Here is a 23,417-nt window from a genome sequence, read left to right as displayed (position 1 = left end):
GTGGTTTTCAACTCTAGGAATCCCGGCAATCAGGCTCAACAGCAATGAATATGTTCCTTATGGAGGAATAACTTTTTCCTGTGTTTTCTAGAAGAGCTGCACCATGAAAAATTAAGTATGCCAGAAGAAATGGACAGGAAAACCTTCCTTCAAGGAATGACTTCTTGGAATGAAGGTGGTTTCCTTTCAAGGGGCTTTGAGAAAAGGTAAAAATTTATTAAAGACTCCAGTAGAGGATAAGTTGTTTTCTGGCACGCACGCTTGTGTGTGTGTGTGTGTGTGTGTGTGTGTGTGCATGCGTGTACACTCACATGCACATGCCCATGCATGTATGTGCAAGTATCGTGGAGGGGGTTGTTTTCTCTGTCGCGCGCGTGTGTGTGTGTGTGTGTGTGTGTGTGTGTGTGCATGCGTGTACACTCACATGCACATGCCCATGCATGTATGTGCAAGTGTTTATGGACACATGTTTCTTGGAAGCCCCCTGGGATACTTTGTACAAAAATAGAAGAATTGCATGTTTCTAGATTTTTATAGAGATATCACACTTGATCTAAGATACTAATAAAAACAAAGCTAATGATAAATTTTTCTAGAGAGATTCTTTATTGAGGTAAAAAAAATCCAGTCTGTCAGTAAGGCATAAGTTTTCACAAAAGAACACATTTCTCCATTCAACAGTGATGACTGAATCTGGCTTTGCCCCCACCCAGAACATAAGCAGAGAAAAAAATAAGAGTTAGGAATGATGAAGATGAAAAAATATCATTGCTCTCTATCCACATCCAGCAAGAAATTAGCATTGTCCTTCATGAAGAAACTGAATCTTTCCATTACTTTTCCTAAGGAAAGAAATAGTTAACAAGGTTAATTTATATGAGACAAAATACGTATGATATTACAGCTGAAACATATAGAGATTATGAGGTAGGGTTTCCTCTTACAGATAAGAAAACTAGGTTCCAGAAAAGTCTTGCTTTTCCTTTGCGGAGCTTCTGCCTAAGGCAAGAGCAGGATTTCTGCAGCCATGTGATAATTCCACTCCATCTGCTCCCTTCACCAATCCCAGGGCCCACTTATCCTTGATGTCTTAAAACAACACAACACAGACAAGAATTTTGACAAGGAAAGTGGAGGTGGCCTGTCCCTCAGCTTTTCCTGGCCAGTGAGGCCTGTGAGGAAGCTGCATTGTGCATTACTGAAGGGGACTTCACCATATTTTCCTCTCAGAGTCCCTGGAATACAACTTTTTTTTTTTTTTTGCCGTGAGCCCAGTTGTGTCTCTGTGAGAGAATCTTCCCTTTTGTGAAATGAAACATCCTCAAAAGAAAAGAGATAGGTAAACACATCCTTTTGGGTGCTGGCCTAACTTGACATTCTAACTTCCTAGATAACCACAAAAATGAAAAATACAAGATCTAAAATAAGTAGCGAAAGGCTAGTGGCTTAGAAGAGTTATTAATGATATGAAGTAGTCTTGGTGTGAGGTAGCAATTGTATGTTTTTTACTCAAAAAGGAGACATCTGCCTGGCTACAGTTTTTCAAAAAACACTGTGCATGCCAAACAAAATACCTAAACAAAACCTGTCCATGGGATCCTGGTCCAAGTACAATCATTTTAGTTGCCTAGTTTTTCTCAAGGCAAAAGAATACTTAGATCCTTTAAGAAACTGAAGATAAAGATCTGAATATGTCTCAGAATCAAGCTGTATTTAAGATTGGTAAGTATATTAAATGTCATGTAGGATAGCAGTTTGCCTTTCTGTTATGATGTGGAATCCAGGACCTTATCTTTAGACAAGATATTTTGTGGAATTCCACTATTGAAAACAGGCAAAAACTGAACTTTCAGTAGGAGATCCTCTGGCGATTCCTGGCTTGCTCCTAACTGAACCTCTGGACTCCATGGACTTCCGTTTGAGAAATCACGGTCTTGCACAACTGACAAACAGAAATTGAAGGGTCTGGCCCAATTGTGATATGACCGTACGACGGTTTTCTATCCATGTTGGCTGTTCTGGGTGGGAGTAAGTACAGCTTATGGGGAGTTAAGTAGGCTGCAGGAAACAGGAGGGACTGTAGTGGACAGCTCTGGCCCCAGCCCTCTTTTTCTCCCCATGAAGTACTCACAAGCTCTCTGTACACAAGTGACATTCATTCCCATAGGTGATATAGTCAGAACCACAGACTGGCAGGTATGTGATGGGGCAAGGGATGGCCACCACTGGGTACTTCCTGTAAATGCTGCAGTCAACCTAGTCAAACACAAGAGATGTCTGCATTTCCTACCTGACCTCAAGCTAAGTTCCCCTTAGCTATAAGTTCTGGAAGTTCAAGTTCAGATGTCCTGATGTTGCTGAGACTACTTTTATGCAAAATGTTACATATGAGGACCAGACATACTGATTCTATTTAGTGATTTCTATGGCAAGCATTTAATTGAAGTCTGCATGAATTTAGTTTGCTTAATATTTAGAAGAATTGACTAGAAGAATGTCAACTACTAAGTCTTCTATTTAAAGATAGAGAAATTAAAGCTTAAAAAGAGATACAACTTGTATAAAGTCAATGATTATAAATGCTAGAGTTGGGAATTAAATCCAAAGCCTGTGGAACTGAATCAAGGCCTCTCTGCACAGTCTCTCATACACTGCCCCTCCCATAAAAACATAACATATCTCAACTGAAAATCAGCCCTCTTTTTTTAACTCTGGATTTAAGAGAAATTATTTGGTGGAGAGCATAGTTATTATATTTCTTCCATATTTCTTCACTTGCATTCTGGAGAGCGAAATATTTCAGTATCTATTTGACTACCCCTTTGATTAATTATACATGTAGAATTAATAAAGCATATATGTTTCAGAAGTATTTGTTAGCTAATAAACAGCCAATAGCAACTGACATTAAAATATTATTTGACATACTTACAGTTGTTAAAGCCATACTGTTGACTTCTGAAAGAGACAGATAAAATGCGAACAATCAAGCAAGGCATTGAGATCTCATTAATTAATGTATGTTTTATCCTCTAATTAAAGACCACCCATGTCCCCTGGCAATGAGTCTCACCATACTCTCAAACTCATGCAAAATCCTAGATATATAAGAGGAAGTTGAATGGCCCTTGTTTCAGGCAAGAGAATTGCCTGGATTTCCTCTCTTTATTGATTAAGAGGTGTTTTCTGGAGTTTACAGTGTCTTTGACAATGGTTGAGAGTCAGCAGCACTAAAGACTGCAGGCATCACTCCTAAGATCCTGAAATCCTCTCCCATGTAACTGATATAAGAGAAAGGAATAGAACATCTGTAAAGTGTCAGCAACTTGCTTTAATTTTATAGTTTTTTACTATATAAATATTTAATCATTGGCCACTGGTCTCTAGAGAATTGTGTTTTATTTTTATCCTCCTACGTTGATTTGAGAAGACATCTAAGTTTCTCTTCATGTTTGCACCTGAGCAGTGACATCTAATAACACCACTGCTTCAGGTGTCCTTATAAAATGAAGACACTCACCTGAACTGCTGCAGAAATGGCTCAGTGCACACAGCACAAGAAGACCCCAAAGGACCTTCATGGCAGAGATGGTTGTTGTGCAGAGGCTACTCTGAGGTTGTCACACAGCTGAATGAGCCATGCCCTAGGAAAGAGGTCATGTTTATATGGTGAGCCTTGGTTCCTCCACCTTTCCTGTGAGGTAAACCACAGTCAGTTTGGGCTGTGAACGGATCTCAATACTTGTGACACCCTGGGTGGTGTTGCACTCCTTGTGACTTAATTGCTACTGCCTCTCTGAGCAAGACTTTGATTATTCGAAGTGAGAAGTATTTTTCTGCCTGTCCTGAAGGTGAGAACTGTTTCTTAGAATTCGAAAGTTCATATAGAAGAGATTAAGTCTGAGCACTTTGGCCTAGTTGTGAAAAATTCAAATTTCCTTTATTTTATCAAAATGAAAGATATTAACTCAAATTGGACAGATAATAACAGGGTTTATGTTTTGATTCATGGGAAAATGTTTTATTTTCAAAGGAATGAACCTATGTAGCAAGCTGCTGAAAAGAACAGCAGCTTTAGCATTCAAGAAGCTTGTAGAAGAGGATTGATACACTGCCTTTCACATTTCTAGTTATGGGATCTTGCATAAGTCATTCATAAGCTGTGGGCCTTTGGCGATCAGGAGGGCTTGATGATACCATGGTAACATATAACCCTGTGATTTCAGTGACTGCAAACAATACAAACTCTATACAGCGGTCAGCTAATGTTGCGGCATTGCCTTCACTCTGGCTGCCAACTGGACAGAATTGTCTTTGTTTGGAACAGAGCTGCCAGATGAAGTGAAGATGGACTCCCGAGGATTTCCTTTGTTAGCAGTGAAATAAATATTCTAGCCCAGAAGGGACATGACTGCCATGTGACTGTCACATGGCCTCACTCAGCCAGAGAAGTCTCAGAGTAGTTTCAATTGACCTTATGTTTTCCTCTCAAAGCCAGAAGGGTAGAAATTGGAAGTTCCCACGTTCTTCATTTAATGACCTAAATGTTTAACAACTGTTGGGACTTATGAATGAGGCACACTATTCAGACTTACAACCCACCACTTGGACTTATGACCTGTCTTTTTCTTATACAGTTTTTTACATCTTGTTTCTAGAGCCTCAATATCTTTTTTTATACACTACACCTTGTTTAACAGTACTGTAATTTTTGCTGATTGTACTGTATAGTACAGTATTGTAGTTTTACGTTCTGTTATACATTACAGTACTTCACATAAGAGTTATGCAAATATAAATAAAGTTTTCAGGTTGGAGTTTCTTTGACCATTTATTCTAAATATTGTAACACACATTCTATACACAATTCATTTAATGACCGATTCATTTAATGACTCAGTTGTAGATACAGAACTTGGTAGTTAAATAGGTACAATGAGGAATGTCTGTAGTTGATAAACAACATAGATACCACCTATATCTTGTTTCTTCAGCCCTGTTCAGTGGAACTCACTGTTAGCCAAATCAGAGTTGTATAATTGGAGTTATTCACAAGAAATTTTGTTCTAAAGCTTAGTGTATTTAAATGTGTTATTTAAATATGTTACAAGTGACAGTAAACATCAGATTGTGAATTTGTAGCTGGCACAGCAGGGCATACTGTTTTTACAGTAACCTTTTTTTATATATGTTTAAAAAGTACACCCTAAAATAGTAAACATAAAGTATATAGTACAGTAAATACATAAATCAGTAACATAGTCATTATCAAGTATTATGTACTATACACAAGTGCTATATTTTTATATCCCTGGAAGTACAGTAGAATTATTTAAATGAGTAGCATTACAAACAGGTGAGCAATATATTGCACCATGACATTATGATGCACATAGCATTGCAAAACAATAGAAACGTTTAGCTTCATTATAATCACATGGGATGAACATTGTATATGTGGTATGTCATTGACTGAAACATTGTTATCAGGGCATGATTTTATATATATAAAATCACTTATGGATGTGCATGTGTGGATAATGTGTGTCTGTGTGAGCCAAGCTTATAATCAGATCTCAATATATAATGCGTAATGATATGGACTGTGATCTTCATGACAACTCACTGAAGAAGAAGTTTTTATTACTTTAATTTACCAATGAGTAAGTTGAGGCTCAGAGAGGATTTCGGTAATCCCAAGACCATGGTGCAATTAATGGAGGAGGCACGCAGAGTCCTGTCTTGGAAAAGAAGTGAAGATTCAATAAAGAAAGGTAATTGTAAGTTTTATTGTTTGCTATGAAAGTTTAAAGGCAACAGATACCAAGAAAAAGCCATTATGCCATTATGTTTCAAGGTGAAATGTATTTATTAGTCTGAAAATGCATCTTTACCAGAAAGAAGAACGTGATCACAAGATGATCAGTATGACATGGAAATACAGAAACAGAAATTATTTTTAGATGTTCAATTTTCAAAGAGAAGATAAGAATGAAAGGAGCTGAGGCTTCAGCAATATCTTGGATAGACAGATTCTGTCTTAAAGACAAAGGGAGCAAGAAGAAACGTAAGATACATTGAGAAGGTGGCTAATTAAAGTCACAGAGAAGGATCGGAAGTAAAATTCAGAGCACTTCATACTCTTAAGTGAAATAAGTAAGTCATATATGTGTAAATACCAAACAATTTCTCTGGTGTGAAAAACTAAAAGTGTAAAAAAAGGTCCAAATGGTATAATTGACAATGTGAAATAGGAAGAAAAGGGTTACAGGTGTAGGGGAAGTGGGAAGGGTAGGGGAAAGGAAATAAGGGCAAAGACAAAATATGAGAAAACAAAAAAGAATGGAAAAAATATTTTTGTAAATAGGAAAGGGAGGAGGGGTGAAGGGAGGGCAGGGGTGTGGGGAAAAATGAGAACCAAGACCTGGCATGTAAAGGTACAAGAGCCCAACAATGAATGTAACTGTACTGTATCCCTAAAATGTACCAATAAACTCAATGAGAAAAAAAATAAAATAAAATTCAGAGTGCTGACGAAATACCACTCCCTTTGACATACAAGACACATATGAGTATGTGAATATAGAGACCGATATTTTGAAAAGTAGGGAAGGAGAGATGAAGGTGTTGGTTGTAAGGAAGGTGTTGTTAAATGCTAGCATTCCTTTAAGAACTGGGCTGCTCTGATAGCTTCAGGATGGATGGATGGAAGGGACATGGTGTAGACACCAATGGTAACATGTCATATAATCAACAGTGGACGGAGAGATTGATGCTAGGCAAAGTCAGGACTAGATTTTATAAGGATTAAATAATACCACGCTGTGTATTTCTCTTAAGTCACATTAAGACATCCAATAAAAATTGACAGTGGTTTTGTGTACAGAAAATGAATACATCTGAGATTTAAGGGGACCATAAATACTTAGTCAGAAGGTAGCAAGGCTTGGAAGAGAATCAAGTGTATTCTAGAAAGTTCTGATTGATTTGCAAGGTGCAAACATTTACACGATTAGAATGTAGGCAAAACATAGACTGGGCAGGTGTTGAGAATATGAGCAATTGTTTATGAAGCTGCAGCTAGAAGGCAAAGTGACAGATTTAACTTTTTAGGGGTGGGGCTGAGTTAATGATTCTCAGGGTGTATCCAATACAAATAATGAAGGATAGGTGAAGACTAAGTTCTCTGGATTCAAAGGTGTGAGAAAATTGAGGTTCAAGGGGTCAGATGTGAGGCTGTTCGGGGTTTTAAGCACTTATTCATATACAGAGGAAATTTTCCAGCTGCATGCTAAGTTGCAAACTATGGAGGGTCTTTTAGGGATTAGAAACGAAGCCGATAAATATGAAAAGTGATCCACCCAACATTGAAGGGTGATGGACTTGTAAGAGAGGCTCACTATGACCATGGGTTTATCCTAGGGAAGGCAGGGTGAAATTAATGCAGAAGACCATAAAAATGAAGCAAAGACAGAAGTTTGAGAGTATTGGGAATTTCCCCTGGTAGACTTTGGGTGTCACGAAAGAGTATGATTCCTCACTGGAGGGCTAGGGAAGTGTGAGGGAGTTGGACTGGGGCAGGGTACCCATGGAGAGTTCCTGGCTGAGTTAGTTGGAGGGACAGAGGGAAGCCAGCCCTGTACCGGCCAATAATCCAGGTACAGAAATAGTAGGCTGTAGGATGGAATATCATAAAAATATGAACCATGTATGGTGTTAAGTACTTACTATGTGCTAGAACTATGCTACACCTGCTACATGTGTTATCTCATTTCAAACTTAAAACAGTCTTATGAGATAGGTATTCCCCTTGTTATTTAGCCAAAGCAGCAGAATCTTGGTGAGGCGGCCTAATTTAAGCTAAAGAGATGATGCTTTTTAACCATTCTGGTGTGTTGTCTTTGAATCTAAATCTAGGAAATAGATTTGCAAACACATTGGACAGGAAAATAATAGGAATAAAACTACCAGAACCAGATTCGGACAGCTGATACTTCAAATGTGCATTGGGAGAGCTGGGCTCTAGGGCAGTATGTTGGGTTTTCATGGGTGAAGAGCCTCTGGAAAGAGGGAGGGGTCCCAGTAGGGAGCAGGACGACAGGGAACCAGGAGACCAGGAACTGAGGGTTTCTTCCCTGTCCTCTGCACCATGTTTCTTTCTTTTTTTTCTTTCTTTTTTGTTTTTTTTTTTTTGGCACCAGGGATCAAACTTGGAACCTTGCACTTCCGAGGTAGGCGATGGAACCACTGAGCTAAATCCCGGCCCCCCTGCCCCATGAGCAGTGCTGTGACAGTCTCTTCTCCATCCTGAGCACCCTCTTTCCCCAAATCTAGTGAGATTAATGCTTCACTCTTCATATTTTTAAGTTAAAAATCCACCCTCAGAACACTAATATGCACAACAATAAATGAGACTGAGAAGTGAGGCTAAGTAGGGTAAAGAACTCTGCGAGTGTATTGTTTCCCCCTCCTAATCGTTGCACCAAAAGTGCCCCGTCCCCAGGGCTCCTTTCTTCTGACAAGCAGTAACCTTAAGGCCTCCTGAGGCAGCTTTTAAATGACAGTCTTGGATTTGGCCGGACTAATTGTAGTCTTGTTCTTCTCCCTTCCCTCCACTCACTCTAGTTCATTTTCCTTTCCTTTTTTTTTTTCCTGATACAGCCCCAGTGTGATAAGGCCCTTGTGTGGACAGGGGCACAGTAACCTTGAGATTTGGACACTTCTATATTAAACTTGTATATAGCAGGATTATATTTCCTTCCTCTTAGGGGAATAAGCAGTTAGCTGAAGCAGGGATCTATTTATATTTGCATTAGCTGCATTTAATCTTTTTGAGCTACTGAGGATAAACAGCTCCCGTGATGGAACAAGATGATAGAATGAACAGGAAAAACAATTTTTTCCTGGAGATTCATGATGGCTCTGGGTGGCTCCAATTAATGGGTGTAGATTTAGATCGCTAGGTCACTGCCCCGGTGCACACAAGAGGCTGATCATAGTGGGGTTGTTTCAGGAAACTGAAACGGAGGGAGTGTGACAGGGACATACAGGAAAAGGAGAAGGGGAAGGACTAGGCCTAGCCCCTCCAATCCAGGCTATTAAAACTGTCCCAGCATCCTCCTTGCTGTGTTCCCACCTGTTTTTTGCTCAGTGCACATGCACCTGGGGGCTGATCTTCTCATAAGGACACCAGCCCTACTGCTCTTGCACCCCACTGGTACGACCTCATTTAACTGTAATCACTTCCTTCATGACCATACCTCAGGATATAGTCACATGAAGGGTTAGGGCTTCAACCTGATGTGGGGGTAACAGCTCAATCTATCTTCCTCACCACATACATACTAACACTTTTCTTCAAGTACCTGGCATTTCCTTACAGAAAAACCGCATGCCTCCCTGACCTTGCCAAGGTTTTTCGAAGTTTTGAGCTCTAGGCCTCAATACTGGCCTCGTGTTGTCCCATTGGTGATATGGCCTCTATTCCCAGGACCACCCTCTGTCAGCCCTTTGAGACACCGTGTGAAGCAAACAAGCAGGGGTCCTCTTCCCCTCAGCTATCCCGAACATACACCCTCAGATATGCAAAGCAGACTTCTCTCTTCAGGACTTCTCTCACTTGGAACCAGCCCTCTGCACCCACAATGTACCCAAAAGAGCACTATGACCCTCAGAAAATTTTCCTTCTTCAGTTGTGACCCCAATCTCTCATTGTCTTATTCCACAGAATAGTTTAAAAAACCAAACAAAATGACAAAAAAAAAAACCCTGTGCTAAATCTAAACCTTTTTTCTCTTCTAGATCTACCATATCCAGTCTAAAACACAGATCTGACCCAGACTCCTCCTTAAAAATGTCATGAATGTAACTGTACTGTACACCTAAAATGTACCAATAAACTCAATGAGGGGAAAAAAAGAAAAAAATGTCATTGGCTTTCTTTTTCTTTAGTAAAGTACAGAGTTCTCTTCAAATTCAACCATATCTATCATTTCAGTCAGTGTAGTTTACTACCCTGATAATACATTCCTGTTTTTCAAAAGAATTGCTCACTGACATTTCAAAATATCCTACAGTTTTATTTCCTTTATTTTTATATTGTATATGGTGGCTGGAGGTCCTTCAATATAACTGAAAAAATATATTAGCTATCCTTGAAGCCAGTGAAAACTGCATGTCTTTTTCTCTTTTTCCTGACTTTTTCAATCAAATAAGACCTTTTGAATTTCAGCAGTTTAGTAAAAATTTCTTTATAACTATTTAATTATCATTATTTTCATACTTTTCTACTTCCTTTTAAAAAAAATCAGGTTTAGACTATATACCTCCTAAGGGCAAATCTTTATATGAATGTATAATGTAATATTTTGTTTATGCAATTATTTCTCTGAGCTAGAGTGAGTCTTTGAGATAGGGTGGCATTTAACTATAAGATTTTATGAATTCATCTGATCAGTAGAATCTAATGAGCACCTCTAATATTTCAGGGACCATGAACAGATGGGAGGAAGGTACAGAGGAGGAAAGTGTTTGTTTAATGAATCTGTCAGCAAAAAACACAACTCTGTAAGTGTTTGGTGGTGGGAAGGATGTGTATATACTCCAGACTGTTTCTATTTTCAGCATATTTATAGTGACATAGAATGAAAAAAAAAATATATATATATACATACATATATGGAACACAGGACAGAAGATGGTGATGAAAAATGTGACATAATCTGTATTGTTCAAAGGTGACAAGGTCCTTCAACCTCAAGGTCCCAGTTGGACCCTTGCCATCAAGGTGTGAGAGAGCTATTCTGTACATCTCTACCCAGAAGCCGGCTTCCTGATCCTTGCCAATGGCATGAGAGAGAATAACCATATCTATATAGAAGACATATTTTCCTTCTTCTTTGGGGTAAACACTCCAGTGCCCTTAGTTCTACAAGGCATGACCACATTTCATCCACTGCGTACCAAGAAAATGGCATACCATTTCACTGGAAAAGTATGTGAGATTGATACCGAGGGCATTTTGAAGACTGGTTGGACTGGGTTGAGGAACAAGCAGATGACTTAAGAAGACGGGAGCTGGCCAAACTTGAGTGTGGATAAACCTTACCAGAAAGATGTGAGGCAGGTGGGAGCTTTAGGTCACTAGGTATCAGATGATCTGGAGACGGAGTTCAACACTGAGTAATCAATCACGCTTCTGTAATGAAGCCCTAATAAAAACTCTGACACAATAACTTACCTAACTTTCCTGGTTGGCAGTGCTCCATGTGTACTGTATACACTGATGCCACATCAGAAGCAATGTGTCCCGGTTCCACAGGAGGAGGAGGATAAAGTAAGCTTTGCCCTGTCCATTCCCTGTGTCTTTTTCTTGAGATGATTTTAACCTGTATCTTTTTCCATAATCAATTCTAACCATATTTGTAATAGTTTTCACAGAGTTCTGTGATGCCTTCTAAAAAATGATGGAACCTGAAGGAAGTCAGAGGAACTCCTGAACTTGCGGTTGTTGTGAGTATAGGCAGCTTGGCAGAGGACGGTGCCAACAATCTGTGGTTGGCTAATTCCCAGCAGGGATTATTATCAGATGGGCATAGTGTGAAATATGGGAGCAGTTTTAGGAAATGAGTAGGTGGGTAACTAACATCAACTGGAGGAAAACAAAGTGAATAAGAAGCAAACAACAGGGAAGTTGAACTCAGGAAAGAGAGGAGAGGATCAAATGTGGATTGTGCACGTAGTAAGTGGGAAAATCTAGAATAATTATAAGGGTCTAAGGGGCTGAAGATTAAAATCAGCTAAAAGTTTGAAAGAATTAAAGAAATAGAGACTACCTAGGCCAATAAGCAATAGAAGCTGATGCTCTAGGAAGATATCAGCAGCAGAACAGGTTCCAAAAATCACTGGGGACCATCAGAACTTGAGAGGGTTGGCAAGGTCAGGTGATGATAGCTGAAGGGACACGCAAGAAGAAATTAGAAAAGTTGAAGAAATGAAGAGAATGGAAATCTTGGAATGGACATCGTAGGAAAAAGTTTGAGAAATTCCAGAGATGGCTATTGCTCCATATATAGGGACATCTGGGATCAGCGAACAACTGAGGGCTAAAGAGTCGCTGAGGGGAAAATGACCTGTATGTTGAGGGAGGGATGCAAATCTTGTCAGAGGCCAGCTGACAAGCATGGAGCAACTGAAGAGAGTTTAATCACCAGAGCTAGCGAAGGTGCACCAGTGTTTTCAAAGTCAGCTCTACAAACACAGATAACATTTATAAAAGGCAGGAAAGGATGTGTTAAGGACATCAGAGAAGAAGGACATCTGCCTATATGAAGACAGTAGGGAAACAATTTAGATGAAAGGATCCTGGGAAAGGACAAGTACCAGGAATTCCAGCCTTCCTATAGGTGAAGGTCTACTCCAGGTCTCCATAACACAACTGAGGAAACCGAGGGTATAAAAGCAGATGAAATGAGGGAGTCACTAAGGTGAATAAGAATCACAAAAGAGACTGAATGATGGACGTAATAAATAAAGAACAAATGGAGAATAAACTGTGAGGCCACAGAAGATGGAGGAGTCGAGGAGGTGCTAGTTTCAGGAACATAGGAGGAGAAAACTTAGGTTCTCACCAGGATGCTGAAAGGAACCTGGAAGACAGGTTTGGCTCAACTGAGAGGAGGAAGCTGAGTCGTTATGAAAGGGGAAGAAGCTCAAGACAACAGTCACAAACAATATACATTGTCATTTTGTGTGTGTGTGTGTTTTTTTTTAATCCAAGTTAGAATTCTTCATGTACAGGTAAAACAACCTAGCTGTCACAGAGGCTGCCTTCCCGTGCCACTTCCTCAGTGACTCCATGCCCTGCTTTTTCCTTTCTGCACCAACTTAAAGTCAGTTGTTGAAGGTTTGCAGGAGTAGAACGTGCAGTGGGAAAGAGTCTCAGATGTGTTTTAGAATCACCTAGAAAATTAACATAGACTATTAAAATACTCATTAAAATAAGATGAACTTGGGCCTTTGTATTTTTACCAAGTTTCCCAAGTGTTTTGTGCTTTTGAGAAGCCATTGCTTTAGAAAGAAAAATTGGAAGATAAAGGTTAAGAAAAATTCCACATACTTTATAGGTACCTAACAAAATATAAAACAAGCCAGAAATTTATAGTCATTAAATATCCCCTCCACTGAGTGACTTTTACCTTCTGGTGAGAAAACTTTAAAGGAACAGAAGGAAAAGAAAGGGAAACAGAAGAGAAAGAAATTAGAAGCAAGGTTGAAGAACAAAGGAAGAAGACTGGTGAAGAAGACAGGAGGGAAACAAAGAAAGAAGAAACAAATCAAGAACTAAACAAAACTGAAAAAACTAAAAAAAAAAAAGTTCACATATTTGAAAAAACAGGACCAAACAACCAAAAACAAAAATACAAGCAGAGAAAGAGATTGAGAGAGACTTCTCTGTGCCTTCAAGCCTGTGGCTGTCTTCTGCGGTTTTTGGTAGTGTCTGCTTCAGGGAATGTCTCTCCTGTCTCTGGTAGGTGAAAGAAGCAGGCAGAGCCCAGATCTATATTGCATGACCCCAGCAAGCCTGCAATAGTATTAGGGCAGGGTGCTGATGATCCTCACAAGCCTGCGGTAGGAATGCGGTGGAGTGCAGGTTCAGCCGAAGAAGTTCAGGCTGGTCTTGGTCTCTGGATTTGGACCTGCAACCCAAGTTATTCATCCCACAACAATGTGGGTGTTTCTTGCCAGCTTGATCTCGGCTCCCTGACCACGGAACTCTCCCAGGCCTGGGCCTCACCCAGACACTGGTAACCTTTAGATGGAGCCAACCCACGGCTGCTCTGAGCCCTAGGTTCCACTGGTCCCACTACAAAATGGCATCCAGTCAGTCACCTTCTCCTGGCGATGTCTGGAATGGAGTCACTCACCATCTACTGCAGCACAGCACCCCCTGCTCCCCTCCAGTGAGGGCATTTCTCCCTGGCGGCCTGCAGGGTCCCCTGTCACACTGCATCTTTGTAGGCTCCAGCCTCCTTTCTAGTCAGGGAGCAAGTATCATTTGCTTCCTCCTTTTACCTTGAGGTTCCTCACCTCAATCTCTCCATGGACTCCACTTCACCCTTCAGAACTTTACTAAGTCTCAGGAATCTGCCTTCCTCCTTCTTCTCTTCCTCAAGTTGCTATTGGATAAAGTGTTTTGAGAGATACATATTGTTATCACAAGCTGAGAAAATAAAAATAATTATTTCTCTAAGAGTAGCTTCTTCCAGAGTTTCATTTAATATCATCTTGTCTATGCTCTGTTTCTATAGAATGTGCCACACTAAAAAATGAGCAAGTCAGTGCATCTATCTTGATAGAAAAGTGCTACTTACATGTAATTTAAAAAGTTAGAATAGCGACAAAAGATTTAACATTATGTATTCACTAAATGTCTGCGTTTGAAGCTTTGCTTTTCGAGTCCCAAAATTGGTTTCATTTCTCAAACTTTAGACACAGTCTCTAAAATTGAGATGATAAAACAAAGCTGTGAGTAATTTGTATGCGAATAACATCCTAGATTGAACTCTGCTTCTTTTTTCATGTGGCCCTGGGGAACAGCACTGTAAGATTGTTCCAGGACTTAAAGCCATAATATTCGAAAAAGGCTTGGAACAGTGCCTACGGCATGGAAAGTATCAATAAAGATAAGTCATGATTCTCATCATTATCAAATGGATCATGAACACTTCTCTAAGAAAATAATTTTTTTTTAACTTTTCTTTATGGCTTGGATCAGGGAAATGACTCTTATTAATAAGAAAAACGAAGCGTAGTACTAAAACTTTTAAACCAGCATTCAGACATGGTGAGTAGTAATCATCGTTTTATTATTACCTCTGTGATCTGGGGCCTGAGTGAAATATACAATGAATGTTTAAATTTTTAAAAATGTATTAAAGTAAGAGACATGTTGCTGTTATTACCTCCCAAGATACATACCCTTGTTTCAAACACATTGATCTCATCCTTATTGCCACTTTCTGAATACTTCTGGAAGCCTTCAGATGAATGTTTTATGACGCATGATCAAAAATGTGGTGAATACTGCTGCTTGGTACTGTCCGATAAAAACACAGGCTTTATCAGCATGACAGTGTGTTCTCATCCGCTTACCAGATCTAGCACCATGTGACTTCTGGCTCTTCCCCAAAGTCAAAATAACCATGAAAGGAAAATGTTTTGAATTGAATTAGGATTAATGAGCTAGCCACAATGGTCCAACTGAAGACACTCATACTTCACTACTTTATGTCTTCTACTTACTAAAAGTATAGTTAAGATATAAATTTTGGAGTCAGACAAGCCCAGATTTAAGCCATCCTTCACAATCTAATAACTGTGAGCAAAGACTAAGGGTTAAGGAAAGTTAAGAATTAGTAGTGGCACAGTTTGGAATAGCTAAATCTTGGAAACAGCCCATTTGCCCATCCGTTGGAAACTGGATAAAGAAGACGTGGTTTTTCTATAAAATGGAATATTACTCAGCCATAAAGAATGAGAAAATAGATTCATTCATAGGAAAATGGATACATATTGAAGATATACTCCTAAGTGAAATAAATAAGTCACACATGTGTAAATACCGAATAGTTTCCCTGGTGTGAATAATCTGCAACAATGCATAAGATTCTAATAAGATTACTGACATTTATAAATGGGAAGGAAGGAGCTAAAGGTGTAGGGAAGGTGGGATGGGTAGGGGAAGAGTAAAAAGGGAAAAGAAAAAAATGTGAGAGGATGAAAATAAAGTGTTTGTAGATGGGAAAGGGAGGAGGGGGTGAAGGGAGGGCAGAGGTAAGGGGAAAAAAATGAGAATCAAGACTTGTCATGTAGAGGTACAAGATCCCAACAATGAATGTAACTGTACTGTATCCCTAAAATGTACCAATAAACTCAATTAAAGCTGAAAAAAAAAAAGACTTAGTAGTAATTGCAAGTAGCACAGAAACCTTGGCTGTGCAATTTGGGCGAACAAGAAGAAATGCAATGCGACTTGCACAAACTTACACAGGGCACTGGTGTCTCACATCTGCTGCGCTAGCCTCTGAGATGCCCCTTTGTGTCACACTTACAAATCTTGGCCTGAGCATCACTCAGCTTATCCCTAAAGCTTAGGACATCCGAGGAATCGAAATTGATGAATGAAACGATTAACAAGGGGAACATATCTGAAGAACTAGATGAATTTGAGTGTGAATGTATCTCGAGGTATGCAAACAGAGATAGTCAACAGTGAAATATTCTGCTTGGAAGTTGGGGACAGAATAAGCTAGAGTTACAAAGTATTTTCTATAAAACTGGCATTTACTTGGACCTGGACATGAAGCCAAGAGAAAAACAACAATTATTTATTTAGTGTTTTTCATGCCATGCAGTGATAAGCATTTTACCCATATCTCATCCTGTATTTTTTACTCCAGCCTTATAATGAAGTTATTATTACCTTTATTTTGCAAGTAAACATTAAGGCTTGGGCCAGGGATTTAGCTCAGTGGTACTGCCGCCTGCCTTGTAAATACATAGGGCCTGAGTTCGATCCCCGGAGCCCCCCAAAAAAGAGAGAGAGAGAGAGAGAGAGAGATGGTAAACATTAAGACTTGAAGAAGTTTAATACCTGCCCCAGGGTCACGAAGTTAGGAACTGAATTAAAATGTGTGTGCTTACTTTTCACACTCTCTAATGAGCTCGTAGATAACACAGTCCCCTCTTGGGAATCTCCTACCAGCTGTCCGGTCAGTTCATCACTTTGATCTTGCTGCAGCAATGTAAAGTACTGGCTTCCCATAGAATGTTAAAATACATTTGTCTGTCTTCATGCTATGGAGGTGTATATCAGAGAGCTTGTTACTGATAATCAAGAGTAAAAGGCATCAAGTCCTTAAAATTGTAGTAATCACCCTATAATATTTTCACAGTTGTATTTATATTGGACATTTTCAAAGAAAGAGAGAAATAGCAGTGTAATTCATGCAGAAAATGTATCAGACTTCTTTGTTATCACATGAGAATGGTTGAATTTAGTAAAAAATCCCTATGTGCTGATAACTGATGCACCAACCACTATAATGTAAAAATTTGATTTTAAATGAATTATGATATGATAACCAACTACTGTAAAATGTTTGTCACTCGTGATTTTTAATCTAACACAAAAATCCTTATATTTTGTGTATATAAAAGCATTTGATAAGGACTGACAACTGGATTGTGAGAAATATATTAAAAACACGGTGAACTTAAAAAATTATAAATTTGCTGGGGATTTAGCTCAGTGGTACTGCACCTGCCTCACAAGTGCAAGGTCCTGAGTTTGATTCCTGGTAAAAAGAAAGAAAAAGAGAGAGAGAGAGAGACAGACAGCCAGAGAGAGAGAGAGAGAGAGAGAGAGAGAGAGGAGAAAGAACAATTGTAAATCCTGGGGTACAAATTTGATTGACATACTTGTAGATTTTAATGTGCCTTTATTCTAGATTGATAGCAGTGGTTATAAAAAGCTACCACTATGAAAACAGATATTATGTCCTCAGATATATGACACCATTTGTGGATCACAGTGGCAAAATATACTCCCATAAATGCTCTTTTTGCTCTGAAGTTAAGTAAGTATTGAAACGCTTTCGTTGTTACATTGAGGGCAAAATTATGTGTAGAGACAAAAGGCCCTCTACTGGAGAAATGACTCAGGGCATGAGGAATACGTGAATCTCACACTGACACTACAAAATAGAAGCCTTTCATGTATATCATTTGAGAGACGCTGGTGTCATTGAATCCCTGCATATTCTCGGCAGGAAGAGTGAATCAGAAAATCCTAGAATCTCCCAGTTGAAGGGAAATTTAAGAACACTTAGCTCACCTTCTCCTTGGCAATCTGTTGCTTAAACTCCTTATAGAACGCTATTACAAAGTTTCTCTCAGTACATGCTTGATCATTTCTGGGGTATGGTATTTCCCCCTTCCTAAGAATTATATTCCACTTCTGTTAGCATAGGCCATATTTATTATTCAGTTTCTATAACTAGGCTTAGAAATGCTGGCATTCCCTAATAATTGGTGCCAAAAAAAGGAAAATATCTGAAAAATCTGAATAACTTTTTCTATTTCAGAGTATAGTATTTCAACAAAACATATTTGCAGCTATAACAAACACCATAGTTTAAAACAAAATAGCCAAAAATAATTTAAAGTTTACAAAAAAGTCATCTTCAATATACGTTAGCATTGGCTCCAAAACAATGAAGTAATGAGTAATATAGAAGGTACAGAAACATATAGGTTTTTTTTTAAGGATTTTCAAACTGCCTATGAAATGAAAATAATCATCTAACGGGTAGCAAATACTTTAGGCTCCTTTTTTAAATATAAAAATGACAACTTTATGAAAATGGGTTTCTGAGTGAGTTCCTTTCAATTGAACAATCTATGTGAATTGTTTCCAAGGGTGTAAACTAAGTGTAACATTTTGAGCATCACCCTTAGGTATTCAGCACTAGTTATGAAATTATTTTTAAATTGAAGTTATTCTCTTTTAAAATATCAGTAAGTGGGAACCTTGAGTATATTTTTAGAGTTCACTGGTAAAGATTGGCTGCTAACGAAAAGCTATGAGCTCAGTGTTTCTCGGCTGTTGATATTTTTCTCCACAGGGCAACTGATGAATACTTTAAAGGTGCACAGTGGGAAAGGTGTCGAATCTGTCAGCTGATTTCAAAATACCTCTTAGTGCAACTATCATGAGAAATAGACGTCACTTCCTATTGAACTATGCCCAGTTGCCTAATCTTGTCCCATTGTGTTGGTCTCCTTCTAGAATAAAGTAGGCCTAAGCAAGATATATGTGCATCTGACTCTTTTTGGAGGGTGGAGTGGAATTTTCTAGATTGGTTTTTTTAATAGGGGGTATCTAGATCTGCTCATAGCCACATTCTAGAAGAATAAAGGGCCACTTGGAACGGTAATCAAGAAAATAAAAAATAATGCATTATTCTCATCTAGGCTAAGAAAATATTATACATTACTTAGTTTTACATATTCCAGAAAGGAGAATACAAAAAAGTGGGAGACTACAGACACCAGAATCAGAAAAATATAACATAAATGTCAGAGATGTTTAAAAATTACTCTCACAGCTGGGTGTGGCGGTGCATGCCTACAAAGACAAGTCTGAGTCAGCCTGGACAGCTTAGTAAGGCCGTGTGACTCTGTCTCAGAATTTCATAAAAGTGAAAAACAGGGCTGGGGGAATATGGCTCAGTGTTAATCTCTAGATTCAATCCCCAGTACTGAAAAAACATTTTTTCTGACATTTTTTAAATTATAAGACCAACACTGTGCAAAAACTATGACAATATTGTCATAGTGAAGAAAAACTGATCTCAAACCCCAGCACAAGAAGGGGAAGATTTATAATCAGTATGAAAGGGGAGGAGTTGGTGAATGGAAAATTCCATAAGAGAACACATTGGGCTAGCAAAACTCTTGCTAAACAGACCTGATAGAGTTCTTGCTAATGGCATGCAAAGGGCCTATGTGTCACAGGTGGTAGATTGGGAGCTTGATCAAATATAAACAATGATCAAATATAAAAGGTGCAGTGGTGATTTCTTAGAATTTTTTGCTATAACCTCATTGACTCAGCTGAAAAACAAAATGGGGCTAAGGCCAAGGCCTCATTAAAGAAGGCTCAGAGGACCCAGGCTAAAGTTTGATCAAGAAGAGTCTTTATCAAGACATGTGAGGGCAATTGCAAAGTTTCCAACTTACCGTGGCATATCCAAGTGTAACAGGGTCTCTAAGACATACTCAAGGATCAAGTGAATAAAAAGAAAGTAGACTTATACCGTAGCAGTTAAGCATCCTACAGAAAATCATGTGGAAAGTGGTGTGTCTAGCTATAAATTAAGGTGTCCCAGAGTTATAGTTCTCAGGAACATTATGATGCTTTTCTCCGGAACACCCCAGAACAAATTCTGGCTATCTTTAATATTTTTGCAGTACACAAACATGAACTTTAGCTTCTGAGCCCAGTGTATCACTAGTTCCATTAGTGATGAAGGGAGCATCTTTTATCTCTGTCTACCAAATCTGCCAGTCATTCCAGGTATTTCTTATGGAGTCACTCTATTTAAAAATGGTACAATCCAGTATTAGGGTTCTTGTCATCTTTAACAAACAATTTAAATGAAGTAAAGCTTAATAAAAGCATAAACAAACTTATTAGACACTCATCCAAATGATTATTTCCATGTGTACTAGAAATTATTGTATTAAAGAGAAAATGACATTGGCCATGCACAGACTTGTGATTCCCAGCAGAGTTACTCTTCCTTCAGAGCCATCAGCTTGGGATTTGGATCCAAAGAGGTACTGCTGAAGACTCAGGATCAGTCAAGCCCCTAGATATATTCACGATTAAAACAACCTCATAACTCTTTCTTGTTAACTTTGAAGAAGACAAAGACCCTTCTACCGAGGACCTTGCTAAAGAAGCTTTCACTAGAGATGTGGCAGTTTATGAGTTCTTATCACCTCTGCCCATTGTGCCACCTCCCCAAATATGGGGTTCTTAACAAAGTTATTCTTCTGATAAAAAGTATTGAACACTGCTTGCTTCTGAGGAGTCAGGACTTTGATGCAGATATCTCATCTCTCTGCAAGTGTAAAGTATCAGCCTGCAATATCATCCATTCCGTGCTGAACTTTCAGTCTTAATGGCCTCTTTTCTAAAGAACTTCTTCTAGTCTGATATTGTTCCTCCTAGATTAGCATGAATCATAGTATATGCAATAGGTCTATAATAATGTCCGTCTTCTGCTATATTGTTGTTGGCATGTCATATGTGCTCACTTCATGCCTTTTAAATTACATGACCTGAATTGAATTTGGCTTCTTTCAACAAGAAATCATGGTGTCTTAAGACAAGTCTGAAGTGAGGTGTCACTTCCTGATCTCAGTAATGCACCCGTCCTATCTTCTGGTCTACCTGGTAAAACTCTTTACGTGTGTAACATAAAAGAAAAACTGTCATAAGATTTCCACAGACACAAAATAAAATTACATAAAAGTAAATGCATCAACAAAACATCTAGAAATTCTAGGAAATCTCACTGTTTCATTTTTAATCAGCCCTCCATCATATTTAAGGAAAGCAGTCATTGCTCTTCCCAACAATTCAATTTTTTTGATATAGTAACTCATGTCTCTGTCAGTGAAAAACAGTAAGCTGAGTTATTGATTTCAAAATTCCCACTTAGCATAAGGGTACAGATTAAGGAAGTGGAATCCAGATCTATAATAGGCTCTTTTCTAGTACCACATGCACATGGACACAACTGGAAAACTTGTGAGTCCAAAGTCAGTAGTCACTCTAGAATGGAGTTTTCTAAAAGTTCCTGCTAAAGTTCAATCTCCGGTACCAAAAAAAAAAAAAGAATGTCTTGTTAGAATTTTGATTCAATATAGCTTTCTTCTTACTGCTTGCCATAGTGAGAAGTCCAAATGTTACCTTATGCCATCCGATGGCAATGCAGCTGATGATCTAGCTAAGTAAGACCCATGAGACAGAGCATCAACAGAGATCGCTAGTTCTTGTCCAACAAAATACATTTGGCTTTTCAGCATAGCCTTTTTTAGGAATATGTCAATCATCATCAAGGCCTCAGTACAGTCTAGTCTGTAGTTAAGATGCACCATGGATTCTCATTCTGGTGCTTGGGTTACTAAAGATCTTTTCTCTGGAAACATTAATAAGCAGCTTCAAACAGAGAGCATGTACATCATGGTAGATATCTGAGTACCTCTCTCACTGGATCCACTCATTATGTCACCGCAAACTTAGGGATTCTTGAGAATTCATTCTCTACTGGAGGGCATGGGTCACTGTAGAATACCAGTGAGTGAATTTCTCTAAATATGACCTGGAAGACTTCTGCCTGAAAAGAGAGCCAAGTAAAAGTCTAAGCTGGCAGTGAGAGCCCTACTGATCACTTCTTCAAAATCACAGGGAAGTGGAACTTTTCCTGAAATTGATACCGACTCAAGCATTCTAGTTTAATGCCCCTTTTTCAGTCACTTAGTAGTTCTGAGATCTTGGTCAAGTTACTTCTCTAAAACTATTTTTTTTTTCTTAATAATATGAAGAGGATTGCAATAGCCATCTCTGACTTACACGGTAGTCAAATGACAAAATAAATGAACAGGCTTACTCATGCATCTTCCAAATTTAAAATAACATTAATTTGAATCCTATTAAGTAATCCATTTTCCCATGACTCATTGAATTTTTCAAACTTGTTCTGCGATCCTGGTCATGGAAATAGTAATTTCTTAATAGAGACACAGCTGCAAGCCTTAAATAGGTTGGGCTGATCACAGGAGATTACTCCTTTTGCCTTCACCTTACTGCATTTAGGAATTTTTAGCATCACCGAGGCAGAAGACCCTCTTGATCTTATCGCATTTTCTTCTCAAAAGCAAACTATGTCTAGGAAGTCTAGGATATCTATGTCTAGAATTCTTTCATGTCAAAGATGAGCTAGTATGATTTATTTTTGTTTTAATGTATTCTTCTGTGTGACAGGAAATCAATGAATCACATAATTTTGGGACTAGAATCTTACATAAGGCTCATCTACCTTAATATTGTTTATAGTTGCCTATGAATTCCTTGAAAGCTGATCATCATCCAAATCTCTGTTTTGGTGCAAAAATTCTCTTGTCACAACCAAACCAAACAACCAGAATTTTTTGCCCTCATTGTATTTCACCTTTTGTGTTTAATACTTAATATTTTCTTTCATTTTTCAAGAGATATTGTCATTTTTGTCTCTACTGTTATCCAAACCTGTCTTTTGCCAGCACTAGGTCTCATATAATTCTAGCACTCATCTTAGTTCCTACAAAGCAGAAGTAGTACAACGTGTGGAAAAATGATACGTAAATGTAATAAGATGGCCAGGAGAAGAAGATAGATTAAATTTTGGACACTCTAAGACTGAAGTCACTGAAGAATACTCAAGTGGACATGTTCAGCCATCAATTAGAAGTCCAGGATAGAAATTTGGGGATAATTAAATAGTTACCTGTAGATTTATATTTATCTCAGTGAAGAATTAAAGCTAAAAGTATAATAACTAATATTTATTCCTTGTTTCTTATACATTATTTTAAAAACTAAACATTGTTAGGTGAAGCCTTCATTATTCCTCATTACAAATGCATGAGATTGTGTGTGAGAATATGTACATTTTACAAAGAATGAGAGGTTTAAGAGGTTTAACAATTCAGGAATGGGTGAAAATAAGAAACAAGATATATTATGTAAAAGTACAAATCTCCAATGATGAATGTCATCATATTGTATACCTAAAATATAGTAA

At 38.4% G+C, this 23,417-nt stretch overlaps 1 protein-coding gene across 10 annotated transcripts in view; it reads right to left on the bottom strand.

Annotated features, from left to right (window-relative positions):
• Positions 1–610: 610 nt before the first annotated feature.
• The window catches only part of LOC104864252 (serine protease inhibitor Kazal-type 7-like), a 57,210-nt gene continuing 34,403 nt past the window's right edge, over positions 611–23,417 (bottom strand). For 4 of the 10 annotated variants that reach the window (XM_010627100.3, XM_033766770.1, XM_010627105.3 and 1 more), the window contains 4 exons: positions 3,521–3,644; positions 2,933–2,958; positions 2,132–2,256; positions 611–842 (listed from right to left, as the gene is read on the bottom strand). In XM_010627100.3, the coding sequence (XP_010625402.1) occupies positions 797–842; positions 2,132–2,256; positions 2,933–2,958; positions 3,521–3,581 (258 nt within the window). In that variant the 5' untranslated portion in view covers positions 3,582–3,644 and the 3' untranslated portion in view covers positions 611–796. Of the gene's footprint in view, positions 843–2,131; positions 2,257–2,932; positions 2,959–3,520; positions 3,645–14,088; positions 14,178–14,979; positions 15,098–16,704; positions 16,858–21,836; positions 21,972–23,417 lie in introns of all 10 variants that reach the window. The other 6 variants (XM_010627097.3, XM_010627102.2, XM_010627103.2 and 3 more) reach the window with 4 other exon arrangements.

Source organism: Fukomys damarensis, unplaced genomic scaffold (assembly GCF_012274545.1).
Source record: "Fukomys damarensis isolate Sample0158 unplaced genomic scaffold, DMR_v1.0_HiC HiC_scaffold_3, whole genome shotgun sequence".
NCBI classification, from domain to species: Eukaryota; Metazoa; Chordata; class Mammalia; order Rodentia; family Bathyergidae; genus Fukomys; species Fukomys damarensis.
This window is presented reverse-complemented; position numbering and strand designations above follow the sequence as displayed.